The sequence below is a fragment of the Chenopodium album genome, chromosome 9 (genome assembly GCF_948465745.1).
Source record: "Chenopodium album chromosome 9, dcCheAlbu1.1, whole genome shotgun sequence".
NCBI lineage: Eukaryota > Viridiplantae > Streptophyta > Magnoliopsida > Caryophyllales > Amaranthaceae > Chenopodium > Chenopodium album.
In genome coordinates this window covers 53,042,009-53,058,882 of record NC_137842.1, presented here as the reverse complement: position 1 = coordinate 53,058,882, position 16,874 = coordinate 53,042,009, and the positions used below count along the sequence as shown (strand labels likewise).

Genomic DNA, 16,874 nt, shown 5'->3' with positions numbered 1-16,874 from the left:
TTTAGGGTGGTTGTTGCGATTGGCCGTAATTGCCGTTGCTGCTGCCGCAAATTGCTGCCTCGATTTGCTACTGTCGCAAATTGCTGCTGCCGCGGTGGTGTTGTGCGTGGTGGTGAGACAAGGGAGGTGTGGTTTGTGGGTGGTGGTGTTCTGGGTATAGGGATTTCGGTGGTGTTCTGGGTTTGGGAGTTAAGGTGGTATCGTGGTGAAGGTATGGGGAGTTTCCGGGTTTTGAGGGTTACGGTGGTGTTGGTGGTGGTGGTGGTCTAGAGTTTGCCGGCATCAGGGAACGTTTGGGTGTCGAAAAAGGGAGGGGGGAGGGTGGTAGTCTGGTGGTTTTGGTGGATAGGTGTTTTGGTTTTTTAAGTTTTTTTTAAAAATAAATTAAATTATTATTTAATAAAATATTGGGGCCCATTTAACGAAACCTTAACGGATTCCGTTAAATGGTAGTGATTTTTAACAAAGTCTAATTAATGTGGTAGTAAAATAAAATAAAAAATTAAAGCGATTGTAAATGTGAAGCAGGGTGCTTTCGGTGGTAGCAAATGTGAAAATTTCCTTAAATCAATTCGAAATTCAAATTCCGGATGATAGAAAAAGACAACTCCGGATGACAGATGCAACCAAGATTGGCAGCTGCAAACAAAGATTAAGAATATTGTTAAATTTTCGCTTAAATTTCTTTCCGTCAGAAAAAAGACAACTCCTTTGTTCCAAAAAAAAAAAAAAAAAAAAAAAAGAAGACAACTCCGGATGACAGATGCAACCAAGATTGGCAGCTGCAAACAAAGATTAAAGGCAGCTTCTCAACTCACTTAAAGAAACACTAAAATTGCCTAAAATACAATGATCACTTACCTTTAATTTTACAAGCCCCGCCAAAAAAATATATCTATATTAAATAATTATTAAAAAAAAAAAAAAGATGCATGTAAAAATATACAACAGATGTGTAGGTAACCAGCGCTGAGATTTGGGGGGAATCAGAACAATATCTACAGAGCTTTGAATTAGAAGTAACTAGAGTTTCCTAGCAGTAATTCAAACATGTCATCAGGGGTAAGAAGTGTTGTGCCACCAACTATAAGCTCGATATTTGGCATATCGGTTTCAGACAGTGCCTCAAAAGCTTCATGTACCTGGTGAAATGTAAAGGAAGATGATCAGGTCTCCTGGAATTACTCAACCAACTAAAATAATCCGTCAACACAAGATTGTCAAATAATTTCACTTCAAAATAGCACACTTCTCAAGCAAAACACTCAAACAAAAGTGAAAAGATTTCAAAGTGGTTCCTATATGGCTCTCAAGGTTTGCATGTATTCTTAATTTGGTAAAATCTAGAAACAAAATTTATTGGAATAACTGTAGAGCTTAAAAAGCACCAAAGCAGCCTACGTAATTCACAAGCACATTGAAAGCATGAAAATATACTTGCAGAGGTTGACTGCAGGCAACATGAATGAAATATTTTCAAATCACTGACCTCTTGGCCGTTGGTACCACCTATAACAAAAACAAGGATAATGTTTTGGTCTGCAAGACTAGGTTTTGCCTGCACAGATGACAGTATAAAATGAGTGAGTAACATTCAGAATTCAAGTTTGTATTCTTAAAGAAACTGTTTCTTCCTCACCTGGCCAAGGCCAAATCTTCCAAAAAGTCTTCCTACAGCTGAAGAATGATGCTCTAATCCAGGTACATCATATTTTCCCAGCGCTCTCAATAATAGCTTATATAGAAGACCTTTATTTTCAAAGGAATCACCTCCAAAACCAACTTCTGAGGTAAAAGAACCTTCTCTTAGTGGTGCATTCCTACTCTTTAAACCAGATAACTTGTAAAAGAACCTGAAAAGGCTATCAACTCTATCGCGCAACTCCAGTTTGAGCTGCATGTCATCATATCCTTGTTCTTTATTACTAGCACTATCAGCATCTTCATCACCCCATTCACCCCATCCATCACCATCAAAATCATCAAGGGACAATTCCTCTGTAGCCTTCAATTCCTTTGAACTGATTTTACTCCGATAAACTTCAAGATCTTCAGCTAGACCCTGTATAAATTTGAGTTCCGACAATTCTGGGTTCTCAATTATTGCATCAACAATGGCTTCCTTCATTGAATGCTCTTCCTGCCATGAGAAAGGGCTAGTAGATCCTGATGAGGGGAAATTTTCACCAGCCAAAATATAGCCAGTTATAGTAAGGAGCAATGCATCCTTGAAAGAAATTAATCCTTGTGAGGACTTCGATTTTCCACCTTGAGATCTAGTTAAAAAGCTTTTATTGATCAAGTCCCCTATTTGAGAAGCAAGGCTTTGACTTGTGTCTCCAGCAGAAACGTGCAACATTTTCTCTGCACTGATGAAGGCATTCCATTTGTCAGAATGTAAGTCTTCCAGAGCAGCCACTGTAGCAGCAGCCAACTGGATAACCCCTTTATTTTTAAGAAAGGATGAGTCAGTTGTAGCCAGCGCTTTTATCATGGGTTCCAACTCTGACTTTGTGGCAGAACCAGGTCGAGTTTTCACATTCACAGATATATTCTCCTTCCGCAAAGTTTCTTGGAGCCACTTCTTAACAAGTACAGACCCATCCTTCATTCGTCTCCCTAATACAGCTTCCAAATAGGGTGTTCCATGGAAACTTTCTGCAGCCATAAAGGATCCATCAAATAAATGCTCTATGAAGCCAGAGGACTTCTCATCTTGAATTTTGTTGCTTAGGTCAATCAGGTCCTGGATCTTTGAATCAGTGCTGCTGGAATTCCACCCCTGAAGGAAAGCTTCAAAATTTTGCAGTAGCTGAAAATTGTCAGTTCCGTAGTCTTTTTTGAAAACATTGTCAAGAGGTATGCGAACATCAAGAGGTGCACGATGTACGCGAGTATTTGTCTTTGCCTGGGCTTGAGAGTTTCTTGCATGTATAGAAGGTGATTTTTCTCTACGAGGTAAAGCAGAATAAACTCTATCAAAAAATGAATCAGTGTGGCTACATGGGGTCAGGAGATCAAGGGTGCGATCAATCAGCAACAAGCCTGCCGATCTTTTACGACGACCAACATCATAAAGGCTCGACATATCAGTCAATAATCTTCCAACAATTTTCGATTGATCCCCGAAAGAAAATATTTCCAATTTTAGATCCATCTACAAATCAAGAGAGGAAAAGAACATTAAGTAGAGAAAAATAATTTTAATGATGTCCAAAACCAAGATTACAACCACCTATACCACCAAACAATCCAACATAGAAAAAGAAATCACTGTTGGTAAAGTCAATTCAATTTTAAGTTCCATGCAGGTAATATAGACTAGGCCCTTGGGCGCCCAATACCACAGAAGCACAGAGAACTCTGAAATTGTTGGTAACTTGCTTATTGTCTGATACTCATGAGTAAAGCACTTCAAAGACCCACACAAATTTCCTCAATTAAGTTTCACAAACATGCTTGATGTACTTCTGTGGTTTTGATTTCAACAGCTACCAGCCAGCCTAGTATCAAAAAAATATTCCCTTCTCTTCTATCACTAATTTGTATATTTGAAAAAATAAACAACTATGCTGGACTCTCCCCCCACGCCCACCAACCCACACACGTACACAAAAGAGGGGCGGTGAAGACAGACATGTAGGAAGGAAGAGATTGATGTAGAAATGTAGGAAGGAATATATTAATGTTGCAGAAAGTTAATTTAATATGAGAGCAAGACGTGTGAGGATGAAGAAAGAGAAGAAAATGACACAAGGAAAGGGGTGGCTACATTAGGTCCCATACAGCATTATAAGGAGTGCCAAATGAATTGAGTTAGACTTCTGCCTAATCGCAAAGGTGTAGTGTACTTCCTCCGTTTCTCTAAAATTGATAAACTAGGATGTTCAAAGAGAATTATAACACTTCCCTTTTTGGTTACTTTTACAATAGCCCATTTACTTTAGTCATACTTGGCCACTCTTTCGCTCTACTAGTATACCATCCTTTCTATCTTCTTTAGAATACTTTTAGTAACCCACTCGCTTTCTCTATCCTATTACCAAAAATATTGCTTTGTTTAAATAGCAAGTTTTGCATTTTAGAGAAATGAAGGAAACATTGAAAAGTGCTTGATTCACCTCTAGTCACTGCATGAACGTCCCAATTGACCTTAAAAGTGCAAAGGCACTTTGTAATAACATATGGAGAAGTTTGAATATTAATTTAGTTCCTAAAAAATTTAAGTGTATGTTCTCCTCGTAGAGAATTAGATCATAGAAAGAAGACAAAGCAGTGTAAAAAATATTAAGCTTATGTAGGATATAACTTTGTTACCAACATCAGCAACAGCCAGCAGTTAACATATAAATATATAGTTCCTGAATTTTCTTGCTTAATTCCCTTTTTATTGGTAAATCTGCATTCTAAACACGCACTCCCTCTGTTTAGAAATAATATCTATTTTAAAACATGGCCCACCTTATTTAATACTACCTCCGTTAAATGTTATGTGCAACTTTTGCCATTTCGGGATGTTTTGTATTATGTGCAACTTTCAGATTTCTTCCTATTTTTAGTAAGGAAAAAGGTGTGAAATGACAGTTTTACCCTTACTTAAGTTACTTTTTTTTTTAATCTTTGCCCTTACTCTAATCTAATCATATTAACCTAATCTAATCACATCACCTAAATCTAATGACTCCCTCCATTTAATACCATCAATTCCCCCCAACTCTCCTCATTTACTCACATCCCCAACCACCTTCAATTAATGATGATGGTTGAGCTCCTCTATTTCTTCTGGAGAATTCTCCGGATGAACCCTGGTTCATCATTTGGGGTTTTCTCTCTCCTCGTTTCTTCGATTTCCCACTTCCTCTCTCCAGATGTGCACTTCCTCTCTCCTCTTTTCTTCGATTTCCCACTTCCTCTCTCCTTCGATCTTTCTCAAATACAACTCCCTCCACAACAATGGTTAATTTGGATCCTTTAAAGGATGCGTACATGGAAACCAACGACAAAGGAGAGGAGAATCGGATCTCCAATCTCATCCACTGCTTTGAGACTGGAACTCCCTTCCCTCGTCAATTCTATGAGTCAAGTGAAACGGGTCCCTACTGTACCTTATACACCTACAGAGCACTGGGTCAAGTCCTTAAAGCATAGATGAGGAAGAAAAGCAGAAGAGGGAGGAAGGAGAGGGTGAGTCCCGTCGGAAGTCACTCGATTTCTCTGAGGCTCCTCTAGATGTGGTGGCTGAGAGTGGAGAGGGGAGTGTTGTTGCCCCAACTAAGCCCAGATCTAAGAGGGAACGGCCACCACCCAAGGTTCGTTCTTCGAGGAAGGCGGCGCGTGTGGCTTTGCGTAGGATGCGTGGGCTCCCTATTTATTGATGGATCTGTTTGATTGTGTGCTGGGTATATTGTGGTTGATGAAGTCCCAATTTAATGATTGATTTTTGGTGTTCAATGTTGCTGTTTGTGTTTGCTGATGGATTGTGGATAATTTGTTGGATCTGGTTTTTTTTGCCTTGATTCTGCTTGTGGTTGTTGATGGGTGACTGAATATTGTTGCTGGAGAATTTTTGGCTATCTTTGGTGTAATTGTTTGCTTTATTCTTATTGTGGTATTTGTTGGTTGAATGATTATTGGTGTATGATGGATTGTGGACAGAATGCTGGGTATGTTGTGTGTTCATGGCCCTAAATGTATGTTTTGTATGATCACTGTGTACTAGAACTAGTTAAACAAGTTTAAGGGAATATGGTTGAGGAATGATGAGGCTAATTTGGCTTGTGTGATACATATAATGTTCTCAATGAACTTTGTGGAAGAGAACACCTTTAATGTGAGTCCCTCATTGTTGCCTTTGTAGTACTCAGTGTAGAGTCCCTTTATTATTCTGAGTTTGTTGTTATTGTGTAATCCATATGATGAAGGGACTCCATTGAATTTCAATTTGAACAAGTATGTTGCTCCATTAATCACAATTTAGTGAGTGATATTGAGGTAAACTTGTTTCAGTTGTTATATTCAACAAACTTATGAACTTCTGATGGATTTTTTGACTTCACATTATAACCATTTTCATTCCATTCAAAATGTGGCTACAAAAAGCCTATTACATGAGTACTTGGACTTTCACAACACTGCCTTAGTGGTATATGACACTCTAACACACAAAATACACCTAACCACCTATTCATTTAGATTGCAAATGATTTAAAAAAAAAAAAAAAAAAAAAAACTTCAAATGGTTATGTGTGGCAGTATTTGTTGATGTCCTGATTTGATGTGTACCCTTGTCTAATCTGCATCCACCTCCATGTCCTCTGCTGCTACATGAGTCTCTTCTGGTGCTAGTCTGAACATTGTGTTCAAGTACTCTATAGCCTCCAGCACTATCTCTTTCTCAACATACACTTGATTTGGCAGAATGCCAAGATTTTCAAGTTTTTTCTTGTTCATGTGTGGAATTTTGTACCTATTCCCACCTTGTGCCTTTGAGTATTTTGATCATGCATCTCTGTAGTGTGACCCATATGTACTTATTCACTTCTGGTTTGAATGTGTTGTATGACTCAATCACCTTTTCAACTAGCTCATCTAGATTTTTAGGAAAAGATTGATACTGTAAGGACTGGATAGACCTGAACAGACCTAAATCCAACACATTTAAATCAGGAGATTGAGCTGGTTGGAACACAAATTTAATATTAAACCCATTGGCTGTTGTTGCTGCAACAAACTCTTTATCTCTTGGTATTTTATGTGGCCTTGCATTGTCCTATTGTATGACAACATTCTTAGGCAGACTTTCACGCCATTTATCCATGATTGCTGGAATTACTTTGTTAAGTAACATGTCCCTTATGACCTCCCTGTTTACATTCTGAAGGGCCCTTGTGACCATTGTTCCTGCTGCTCTGTTCTTGCTTGATTTCTTTGCTCTGTCTTGGATTGTGAATGGGAAAATCCCATACTTTCCATCATGTAGTAGTTCCCCATTTATGCCATACAATGGCTTACCAATAATGGCCATGAACATTACATTTGACTTGAATCTTCTTGACTGTTGTGCCATGTATGGATCTTCTTCACTTGGAAGGAGATAAAACCTCCTTTTGTCAGGGTTCAAGTAGAACCATTTCTCATCTATGTGAATGGCATAACTCATGTCTTCAAAAGTGGGGTCCTGATTTCCTTCAACTGGGTTTATATGACTTAAAACCCACTTCATTCTAGCTATCTTGTGATCTGCTGTAAGTGCTGGTTTGCAACTTGTTGTGTGTGTTCTTAACCTTCCCTTTTTCTTCAAGTAGTGCAATGTGACATGTGAAATGTTCAGTGCTGCTGCATATGATCTCACTGTCTGCCTTAAATAAAGAGGGACTGATTGTAGAAATTCATCTGTGAATTCCCTTGGCTTTGGACATGTCTTGCCATACTTCTTTGTCCTGACATCAATCATATTCCCTTCAGCCATCTGTTTTTTAATGTCTATGAATATTCTGGTGATTATTGATTTATGCACTCTGAATTGTGTGGAAAGTTGCATTTTGTATCCTCTTGGCAAAGCTCCATCTTGCATCTTCACCAACATTGCATCAACAATCTCTCTTCTCTTCTCTGATACATGGTAAGCTGTTTTCTGTTGATTATATATGTTGCATGAATTTGTCCTTGTTGTTGATCTTGATTTTGGTGGATGGTCTCTTGCTGACTTGGCTCATTTGTTTCTTGAGTCCCTTCTGTACACTCTTCTTCATGTTGCATGTTTTCATTGTCAGAGTCATAGAACTCTATGTCTTCATCTTGAATTTGTTCTTCCTCTTCAAAGTACAATTCTGCCATTAGTTCCTCTCTCAGTAATTCATCGATATCAAACTGCTGAGATTCTGCCATTTTTGGGGTCCCTATCTTTTTATGATGTTGTAGGTTGTTGATGATGTTGTAGGGGTGGCAGATGAAGGTTTTTGTGAAGATGAAGCTTCCCTACACTTTTGCGTACATAGAGAACGAGCAACAGCACTCTTGATGATGGTGGATATCTTTGTGCAACACTAATGTAGCTTAGGTTGTAATTTTTTTGGGTTAATGGGGGCTAATTTCAGAATTTAGGGTCTAACTTTTGGGATAAACATTTGGTTGTTTTGAAAAAACATTGATTCAGGCTGTATTTAATGCTTTGAACTATCAAAGCTTTTTGACAATGGGGGCTTCCTTTTATAAGCCTCTTAAATGTTGATTGCTGCTCTGTTTATGTTGATGTCAAGAATTGAATGCTAGTTTTTTTTAAAAAAAAAGGTGGAGGGAATTTTAAACCCACCCAAATTTTCAAAATGTTTGAAATTTTGATAAAAAAAAAAAGGGAGGGAATCAGATTTTCTACCAAGGAAATCAGATTTTCCCACTAAAGCACATGGGGGGACCATTCATTCTCTCTCCTCCACATTTAATTAATTCCATCTAACTATCCCTTAATCAATGCCCTCCATCTTTTGCATTGGCAACCGTGAACCCACTCAAAGTTGCACAAAACAATTAACAGAGGTAGTACTTCTTTCAAAACTATTGCCACTTTCATTAATTTATTATTTTTTATCATACAACATTCCACTAATATACATTATTTTATCATTATTTTCTTACAATATTCCACATTCTTCACTTAACTCTGTTACTTTTCCATTTATCATATAACCATCAGATCAAAACAGAAGAAGCATGTCACACCTACTACAGGAAAAAACAAATATTTAACAAATTTACTGTTTTGTGTACGCGTGTTTATGTAATAAAATATGTGTGGCTTGAGGAACTAGAGTAGAGGGTTGAGGGTGGGGGAAGAAGGATAACTCCACTAGAAACTCAGGGCAGAAATATTGAGACATAACATAAATGCAGCAGGACACTAATAGCTTTATTATGACTGTTAATATTATCTATTGTGTCGCATATATCAACTAATAGATGTTTATATATACTTGCATGGCAAATAACAAAAGCTAAACCAATTTAACAAATTAAAGTACGTCAATAATGACAGCTCAACTGGCAGCTAAGTTAAAAAAAAATGTCTTACCTTAGAAGCCAGATAGTAGAGAAAATGGGCTGTAAGAGTAGCCCCAGGAACATCCTCACCATCAGAAGCAACACCGGTACTTAGTGGGGGCAACCCAGGGCTGAGTGAATGCTCATGCGCAGCTGACAAGCTAGCTTGAGCAACTGAACCTCCAGAAGGCAAGACAAAGAAATTTGGTGACAAGGGGCAATATATCATAGGGAAGTGCTGCACAGACACGGCCAACACTTGTTCTCTCTGCTTAAGATTATCTTCATTGACGCTTGACACACTAGGGCTAGTGACAACATGAGAAATGTCTTTATCATCAAGTTGGGCCCAACCTTCCTCCGAAGCCAAGTTTTCCAATAAGTTTTTTTCATCCAACGGTTCTGACTTTGTCTTGTGTTTATTCGAAAGCTCTTCATAATCTTGTATTAACAAAGATTCATATTCTCTAAATGCATCTGGGCCAAGGGGTGAATCTGGATATGCTGAGTGAGCTATCTGGGAATGGGAAAAATAAACTTATTTAATCACACAATGTAGAAAAGAAATAATAGTATTATAAATCAAAGGTGAAGCTCTCTCACTTTCAGTTTTAGAAACAACAAACAAGCATTTACTCCAGAATGGCATTTTAGAGGTTAATTAGCTGATTGAACACTAATCTTTTTTCCTTTTTTTTTTAGAAAATTGAAACTAACTTAATATATCTGTGGATAAATAAAATGAGTGAAATACTCCCAAAAAATAAATGTGGAACTACAAATTTCCTGTAACAAATCAATGTAAAGCAACAAATTTAACTTACACACAAATCCCAATTTAATTATGGATGAAAGTTGTTATAAATTACTAAAACAAAGATCCATGAAGCCATCCAAAAAGCCCACCAATTTCAAAGATTAATGAAGCCATAAAACAGTGACCAAAAAAGAAAAAAAGTTCCAATGGAGAAAGGAAGGGAAGGAAGCAATGGAAAGAGATTAAGACAGAGAGGGAACAAAGTATCCAAAGCACAGCAAACAAACCTCTGAAATGGAAGTGAATATGCAACAATGCTGAATACTTGGGTGTGCTCCCAGACAACGTAAGACATAACGGTGCACATCACTCAAAAGGCATGATGTAATAACAACCACTTTCTTAGCAGAGTCTGTTGTTCCATTCCAATCAGCAACCTAATGCACCAAAAATAAAGTCAACAGGTTCTTTCTTGAATTTGGTTAAATTGGAGCTACATGGTAAACATCATAATATTAATATATGTTCATTATGAAAGCAATAAGAGACATTCATCATCTTCCATAGGTAGGAAAAAAATTAGGACCAATACGCATGCAGAAACCAAAAATAACACATACTGAAGCTCCGAAATTCCAAGATTGAATAATGTCAGATATTACTTCCTCTGTTTTTTATTACTTGACCTATTGCAAATAGGCACAAGTTTTAAGGCAGAGTAAGAATAAAGGTTAAAGGACCAAATTACCCCTCCAGTCCCACCCTTCCCCTCCACCCACACATACAGTACTACGGAGTACATCTCAACAGTCACCACAAAGCTCCCCTTCACCACCAAAACCGCCTACACCACACCACACCACCCTTCACCGCCCCCGTTCAGGCCGCCGCCACCATACACCACCATCACATACATGAGTAAATTTACAGAAATTGAAAGATTGAAACTCGATTTGGTTGTGGTGGTTATAGATCGTACCCTTAGTACATACCACCACCGAAATAAAGGCAACAAAAGAGAAAGAGAAAGAAAATACCCATACTCCGACCACCATCATCCGAACAACATTTAAGAAATTGAGATCCAAAATTAAGGCAATGAAGGTTGAATTTGGTTGTGTTTGTTTTAGGTCTAGAATTGGCGGCCAAATTCAACCATCTTAGCCTCGGTTTTGGGCTCTTGGTAAACTTTGCGGAAGAATTTGGTTTGCATAAATTTGCAATTACTGCATTTCATTTGAGAAAGAAGCTTTGGGAGGATCTCAGGGAAGATAAGAATCGATTTCGAAAAGGCGGCAGCGAATCGGACCGAGAAATCATGCCCGAACTTGGTTCTGTTTCATAGGCTATAAATGTTGCTGACTTGTGGTGGTGTTTCACAAAAAAAAAAAAAAAAAAAAAAAAGTGAGTTGGTGGTTGTGGTGGCTGCCATGGATAAAGTAGAGAAAAGAGGGAGGATGTGGTGGTGGTGGTGGTCTGGTGGAGGAATGAGGGGGGAGTGTTCACTGAGGTAAGATAGGAAGATATAAAAGGTTAAAAGGGAAAGTGTTCTATTATTGTTTTAATGGTGATGAGGGTAAATAAGTAAAAGTGTAATTTTGTATTTGCCATAAAAGGAAACAGGTCAAGTAAAAAGAAACTTTCCAAAAAGGAATACAGGTCAAGTAATAAAGAACGGAGGAAGTATCTCTTAGTAATTCATATAAGTTAGTCATCATCTTCATAAATAGGAAAGAAACTACTCAAGAACACAAATTCCAAGATTGAATAATGACAACATGGTATTATCCCTCAGTAATTATAAACTGATTTCTTCCCCATGTCTTTCCTCCTTCACACATCAGGCCATGGATGTTGCACATCTAAAAGCAGGGCAGAAGAATTGAAGAAGCAGAATGCCATTATTAGGCAGTTCATCATCCCATCAACATTAGCAAAAAAAACTTCCTGGTCCCAAAAAAATCATTACAACATATAAACAAGTAAAGTGGAGATCATATATTCTTACCATGTCAAGCGGGGACATGTTCTCCAAGCAACAGACAGCACGTGCTCCATATTCCAATAACAAAGAGAATGCACCAATAAATTGGAAACTCTCTGTGCAACCCGCATCTAGGTAAACAACAGCCTCATGAAGGTGTTCTGATATCTACATATATTTCAAGCAAAAACCATCAGAGAACTACTTCGCTAGCTAGCAGCAGAAGGGAATAGTAACATATAATTAAATTAATAAAAACACTGACACTCCATTTCTCCCTGAGATAAACAGGCCATAATGGCCCTCAATCTGTTTGGATTGCGCCAAAAATAACAATTTATCTCAATCTGTTCAAAATTTGAACATTCCTGTAAGACAAAACCCTAACAAATTCAAGGAATACTACTGAGTGGCATAGCAGAGAAAAACAAAACTTTTTACTGTAATAGTATTTTGTTTTCTAACAAAAATTCTAAGCAAAATTGTGGTACCAATAATTTTAAGGAGTGATTTGCAACATGATTGGAAGAAAAGCACATCAAAACCTATTTATAAGAAAAAGGTAATGTTCAAGATGGCTCAAACTATCGAGGGATAAAGCTCATGAGTCACACCATGAAACTATGGGAGAGAGTGATAGACTTTGAGGAAATGTACGAGGATCTCACATAACAAATTCGGGTTTATGCCGGGCAGTCTACCATGGTAGCTATACATCTGATAAGGCAAATAATATGATAGGCAATGGAAAGGGTTTGCACATGATTATCATTAACTTGGAGAATGCTTATAACAAGGCACCAAGAGTCCAAGAGAAGTGCTTGGGTGGCCATGGTGGGCAATGACTAAGAAGGCTATTCCTCACAAGTCATAAGTATATAGGCCTAGTTAAGGATATGTATCGAGAGATCAAAACAAATGTAAGGACTTGTTGTGGAGTAACGAAGGATTTCCTAATCAGTTTTCACTATTAAACTACCAAGGGTCTCCATTAAGTCTTTTTCTCATTTAAGTAGTATTAGATGAATTAACAAGATTTATCCAAGGTATGATACCTTAATGTATGATGTTTACAGATGAAATTGTCTTCGTGGATGATATTAAAGTTGGGGTTTATGCAAAATTAGAGCAATGAAGGCAAAATCTAGAACCTTGGGGTTCAAACTAAGTCACAACAAGAATGAGTGCATGGAATGTATTTTAGACACTAGGAGGAAGTCTAGCAAAGATATAGTGATATAGATGGCAAGAAGGAGCCGATGAGTAAGTGTTTAGGGAAGATTTTGTAAGAGAATAGAATATTTGATCCAGATATAACCCATGAGAATCCTCATTGACGAGTACAAGAATTAAAATCCTACTCCGTATATCATGTAGGCAAACCATCTTGGCTATCAATGCTTCAATCATTTCAACTCCATTCTTTAAAATAACTCTTAAGCATACCCCATTAAGAGCATGCTAAGACTGGGGGCAATATACTAAGGGGTAATAAAAGTCAGGCCAAGAAAAATAAATGTAAATAAATAATCATCATCAATCATCTCCAACTTAGTTAGCAACATAGAGTACAACTATAATCTCCTTCGCATCGACACTCCACTTCTGCTCAATTAATTTCTTAAGGCAGAGGCTAGAATCCATCAGCAATGGTGAATATCAACAATTTAATTCCAAAGTTCATAATTTGTTCAAATCAATGCACTTCAAACATAAGGCACACAAAGCAAGAGCACACTCGAGTTCGATCCGACTGAGAATGAACATTACACTTGTGCAATCAACTCCGAACTAACAATTCAGTTCATCATCAATAGCTGAAACTAAGTTCAAATTTGCAGTAAAAATAAAATCTTCCTATGTTCAAATCCAACTCAAGCCCAGAAACTTAAGTTACCCCAAACAAAGGCATTCGATACACCATTGTATGACTAAGAACAACCAAACATTTGATCGATAAATTCTAGGGCATTGCAAATTCAATACAATCAATTCAATCTAAAAGCACAATTAAGTGAAAAACAACCCAAATTTTTAAAAGAGGAAAAAATAGGGAGAAGAAGATTTACCTGTTGTATGGAATCAAGGGATGACTTGATTACATTAACAGTAGCCATTATTAATCATCCCAGATTCCGAAATCGAGGGAAAAGTTTGAAATTGAACCTAAAATTGGGGAAAGATAATTTGATATTGAAATTAATTTGATTTTGATTGAAAAATTAGATAATTAAATCTAGAGAAAGGATTGTAAGTTGAAATTATTAAGGTTAGAAGTAAGAAATGCAAGTGATGACTGCAATTATTGGGGAAGAGTGAACCGGCAACGGTTGAACTCCGGCAGGTTAGAGCGGGTATTCAGGGATATCGTAGGAAATGTTCGTTTTTTTTTTTTTTTTTCACGGATGTTTGTTGAGTATTAGGGGTGAACATGGTCTGGTTTGGTACGGTTTGAGTCTAAATCAAACCAAATCGCAAAATACGATTTTGTCAATTTTTCAAACCAAACCAAACCATATTAGTATTGAAACCAAACCGTAATAATGCGGTTTGGTTTGCGGTTTACGATGAGACGACATTTTTTCCTAAAAATTATCAAATATTAATAAATTTATAATAAAGTTCAAATAATTAGCCCAAAGGGATTAAATTATACTACAAAGTTTTAATAAAAAAAACAACCAACTAATCAAGTGCTAAGTGCTAACACAATAACACATAATTAAAATAATACATAACAAAAAAAAAACAGTGGAAAATAAGAATGAGTATAGAGTGATTTTTCATGTTTTTATTTTTTTTATTTTTTGTGTTTTTAATTTTTTTATAATATATAATAACTATTTTAATTTATTTAAAAATTATATAAATAATAAAATGCGGTTTACTGGTTTACGGTTTGGTTTGATTTATAATTTTTGAAAAACCAAACCAAATCGCAAACCGTATTTCCCAAAAATCGAAACCAAACCGTAAACCAAATCAAACCGCTAAAATGCAGTTTGGTCATGTTTGGTTACAGTCCAGACCAAACTATGTACATCCCTAATTAGTATTATCAGTGCTCCCTCCGTCCCATAATATACTTCCTATTTGTGTGTTTTTCACGGTATTTAAAAAATAAGAGGAGAAAGTGAATAAAGTATATTAATAAAAGTGAAAAGTTCAATCGTAGACAAAATGAAGTTAGAAAGATAAAATAGAAAAAAGTAAGTGAATAAAATACTATACATTAATAAAAGTGTAAAGTCTCTGTCTGTTGAAGTCAAGGCAACTTTATATTCATCCACTTAATCCATAATAGTAGTGTGCAAGAGGAAGGGGAGGAAGACAGTTGGTGGTTGTGCTTTAAATGGGAAAAAGGAATGAAATCTTGAAGTGGGGCTTTCAAACGAATTAAACAGGGGGATTTCATTTTTTAACAGAGAATAAGTGGAGAACTCTGTTAGAGTTAACACTGGCCTATAATAACTCCAGGTAGTCGAGTTATTTATATCGAAAATAAAGGGAGGAGGGGAATGAGGGGAGAGAGGAGGGGGAGCAGGGTTCCAACAAGGATTAAACTCCCTGAAGTGATACACATTCACACAGGTATAGTTTGTGTCTCGAGGTTGCCTATGTGGCAAGCTCAACACCCTACTCTTCTTGAAGTCAACTAAATTCAAACAGGCCTGGTCAAAGGAGCCTAGCTGGGCTATAGGCAACAATAAATTGGTAGTTGGGGGGGAAAGGAGAACAGAGGTACCTTGTTGTTCTTGAGAACTCCGTTTCCTAGTAACAGCGTTTTGGAAAGTTTTGTTAGGCCCAGCACCTTGTACTGTAGCCTGAACCTCCATCTCTCCCAGACTTCCCTTTGTAGCAGCTTGATTTTGAGGAGTCCCGTGACTAATTACCCTTGTTGAGTCCCATAGCTCCAGCTTCCTTCTCTGTCGCTGACTCTCTGTAGTTGTGGGTGGGCTAGTCCTTGTACACCATGTACTCGCGAACTTGCGCTTCTGCTGGACATGGAGAGGTGGCTCCATGATCTTTCTGAGCATCGACTCCCTGTATTTACCCATTTGTAAGCTTGAAATAATAACTGGGGTAAGGTCCTGTAAACCCCTTCTCCCATGGATCGAGTTCATGTTTATGATTTTACCATCTCCTCTGTCCTCATCACGGTGTTCTTGGATCACCCCCATCGCCTTACTAGGCCCTGGGCTAACTTTTGGTTTTTTGTTGCTACCTTCTACAGATACAAGGTTTAGAGTACCCTGTCCACCCTCCATTAACCCTCGTCTTTTAGGGGCTCTAGTACTTGGGCCTGAATCATGTGAACTATTTGAGCTAGAGGATCTCGAAGAATCAGAGTCCTGACTGTCACTTCTGGTGCTAGTTCCCCTGTTACTGGTCTGGCAATGTCGCTCTTGATTACTCCCATTCTCACTTGGTTGAGGGGAATTGTGAGAGACAGGGGTATGCTGTGATGACTCCGAGGCAGGGGAGGGGTGAGGAACTACCCGCAGATTAACCTTGTTGTTCTGAAGCGATCTTTATCCGCCAATCCCATAATCTTCTTTGTGTATAAAGGAGTGGCTGGTCTTGCCAGAAGCAGGTCATGGTTAGTGCTACACAAGCTCTTGATACGATTGGTGACCTCTCTATGAGCTAACTCTTGAGGTATCTTGCACATTGGCATCCTGTGCCCAATTCTACCACAACCGTGACAGTATATAAACACTCCTTCATACCTTAGGTGCACCCACAGGGCTTTTTGTGGTGTAACCTCGTAGAAGAACCCATGCACTAGGGGTCTTTTAGCTGGAAAGGAAACCTTAGCTCTTAGAATACTATGGGGTCTATCCTCCATGGATTGTTGGTCAAATCTAATGACCCTCCCAATCCTTTCCAAAATTCTGCTAGCCACTTGAGGTTGGCATTCTTCCAGAGGAAGTCCTTCAACTCTAATCCAAGTAGAAGCTTCCGAACAGTCCAGATTAAGCACACTTGTTCCCATATGCCAACTTTTGAAGCTGATAAAAGCACCCTTATAGGAGGCTGATCTCATGGATAATAAATTATCCCTATCCTCCCATGAAGTACAGAACAAGAAAAACA

The 16,874-nt window shown here is 37.8% G+C and overlaps 1 protein-coding gene across 1 annotated transcript; it reads right to left on the bottom strand.

The window, feature by feature from the left end:
* Positions 1-707: 707 nt before the first annotated feature.
* On the bottom strand, positions 708-14,154 carry LOC145559869 (sec1 family domain-containing protein MIP3-like). Its single transcript, XM_081621150.1, has 7 exons — positions 13,847-14,154; positions 11,802-11,945; positions 10,081-10,230; positions 9,068-9,553; positions 1,640-3,157; positions 1,490-1,558; positions 708-1,142 (listed from the first exon to the last, which is right to left on the bottom strand). Exons 1-7 carry the CDS (start codon positions 13,892-13,894, stop codon positions 1,014-1,016), a joined length of 2,544 nt encoding a protein of 847 aa, XP_081477276.1. The 5' UTR covers positions 13,895-14,154; the 3' UTR covers positions 708-1,013.
* Positions 14,155-16,874: the final 2,720 nt, after the last annotated feature.

Excerpts from the sequence above, each read along its gene's own strand:
- LOC145559869 (XM_081621150.1), bottom strand. The coding sequence starts at position 13,894 with ATGGCTACTGTTAATGTAATCAAGTCATCCCTTGATTCCATACAACAG. Across the intron at positions 9,554-10,080 it reads TATTCACTTCCATTTCAGAG|ATAGCTCACTCAGCATATCC; the intron begins GTTTGTTTGCTG and ends TCCCATTCCCAG. Across the intron at positions 1,559-1,639 it reads GAAGATTTGGCCTTGGCCAG|GCAAAACCTAGTCTTGCAGA; the intron begins GTGAGGAAGAAA and ends TCATCTGTGCAG.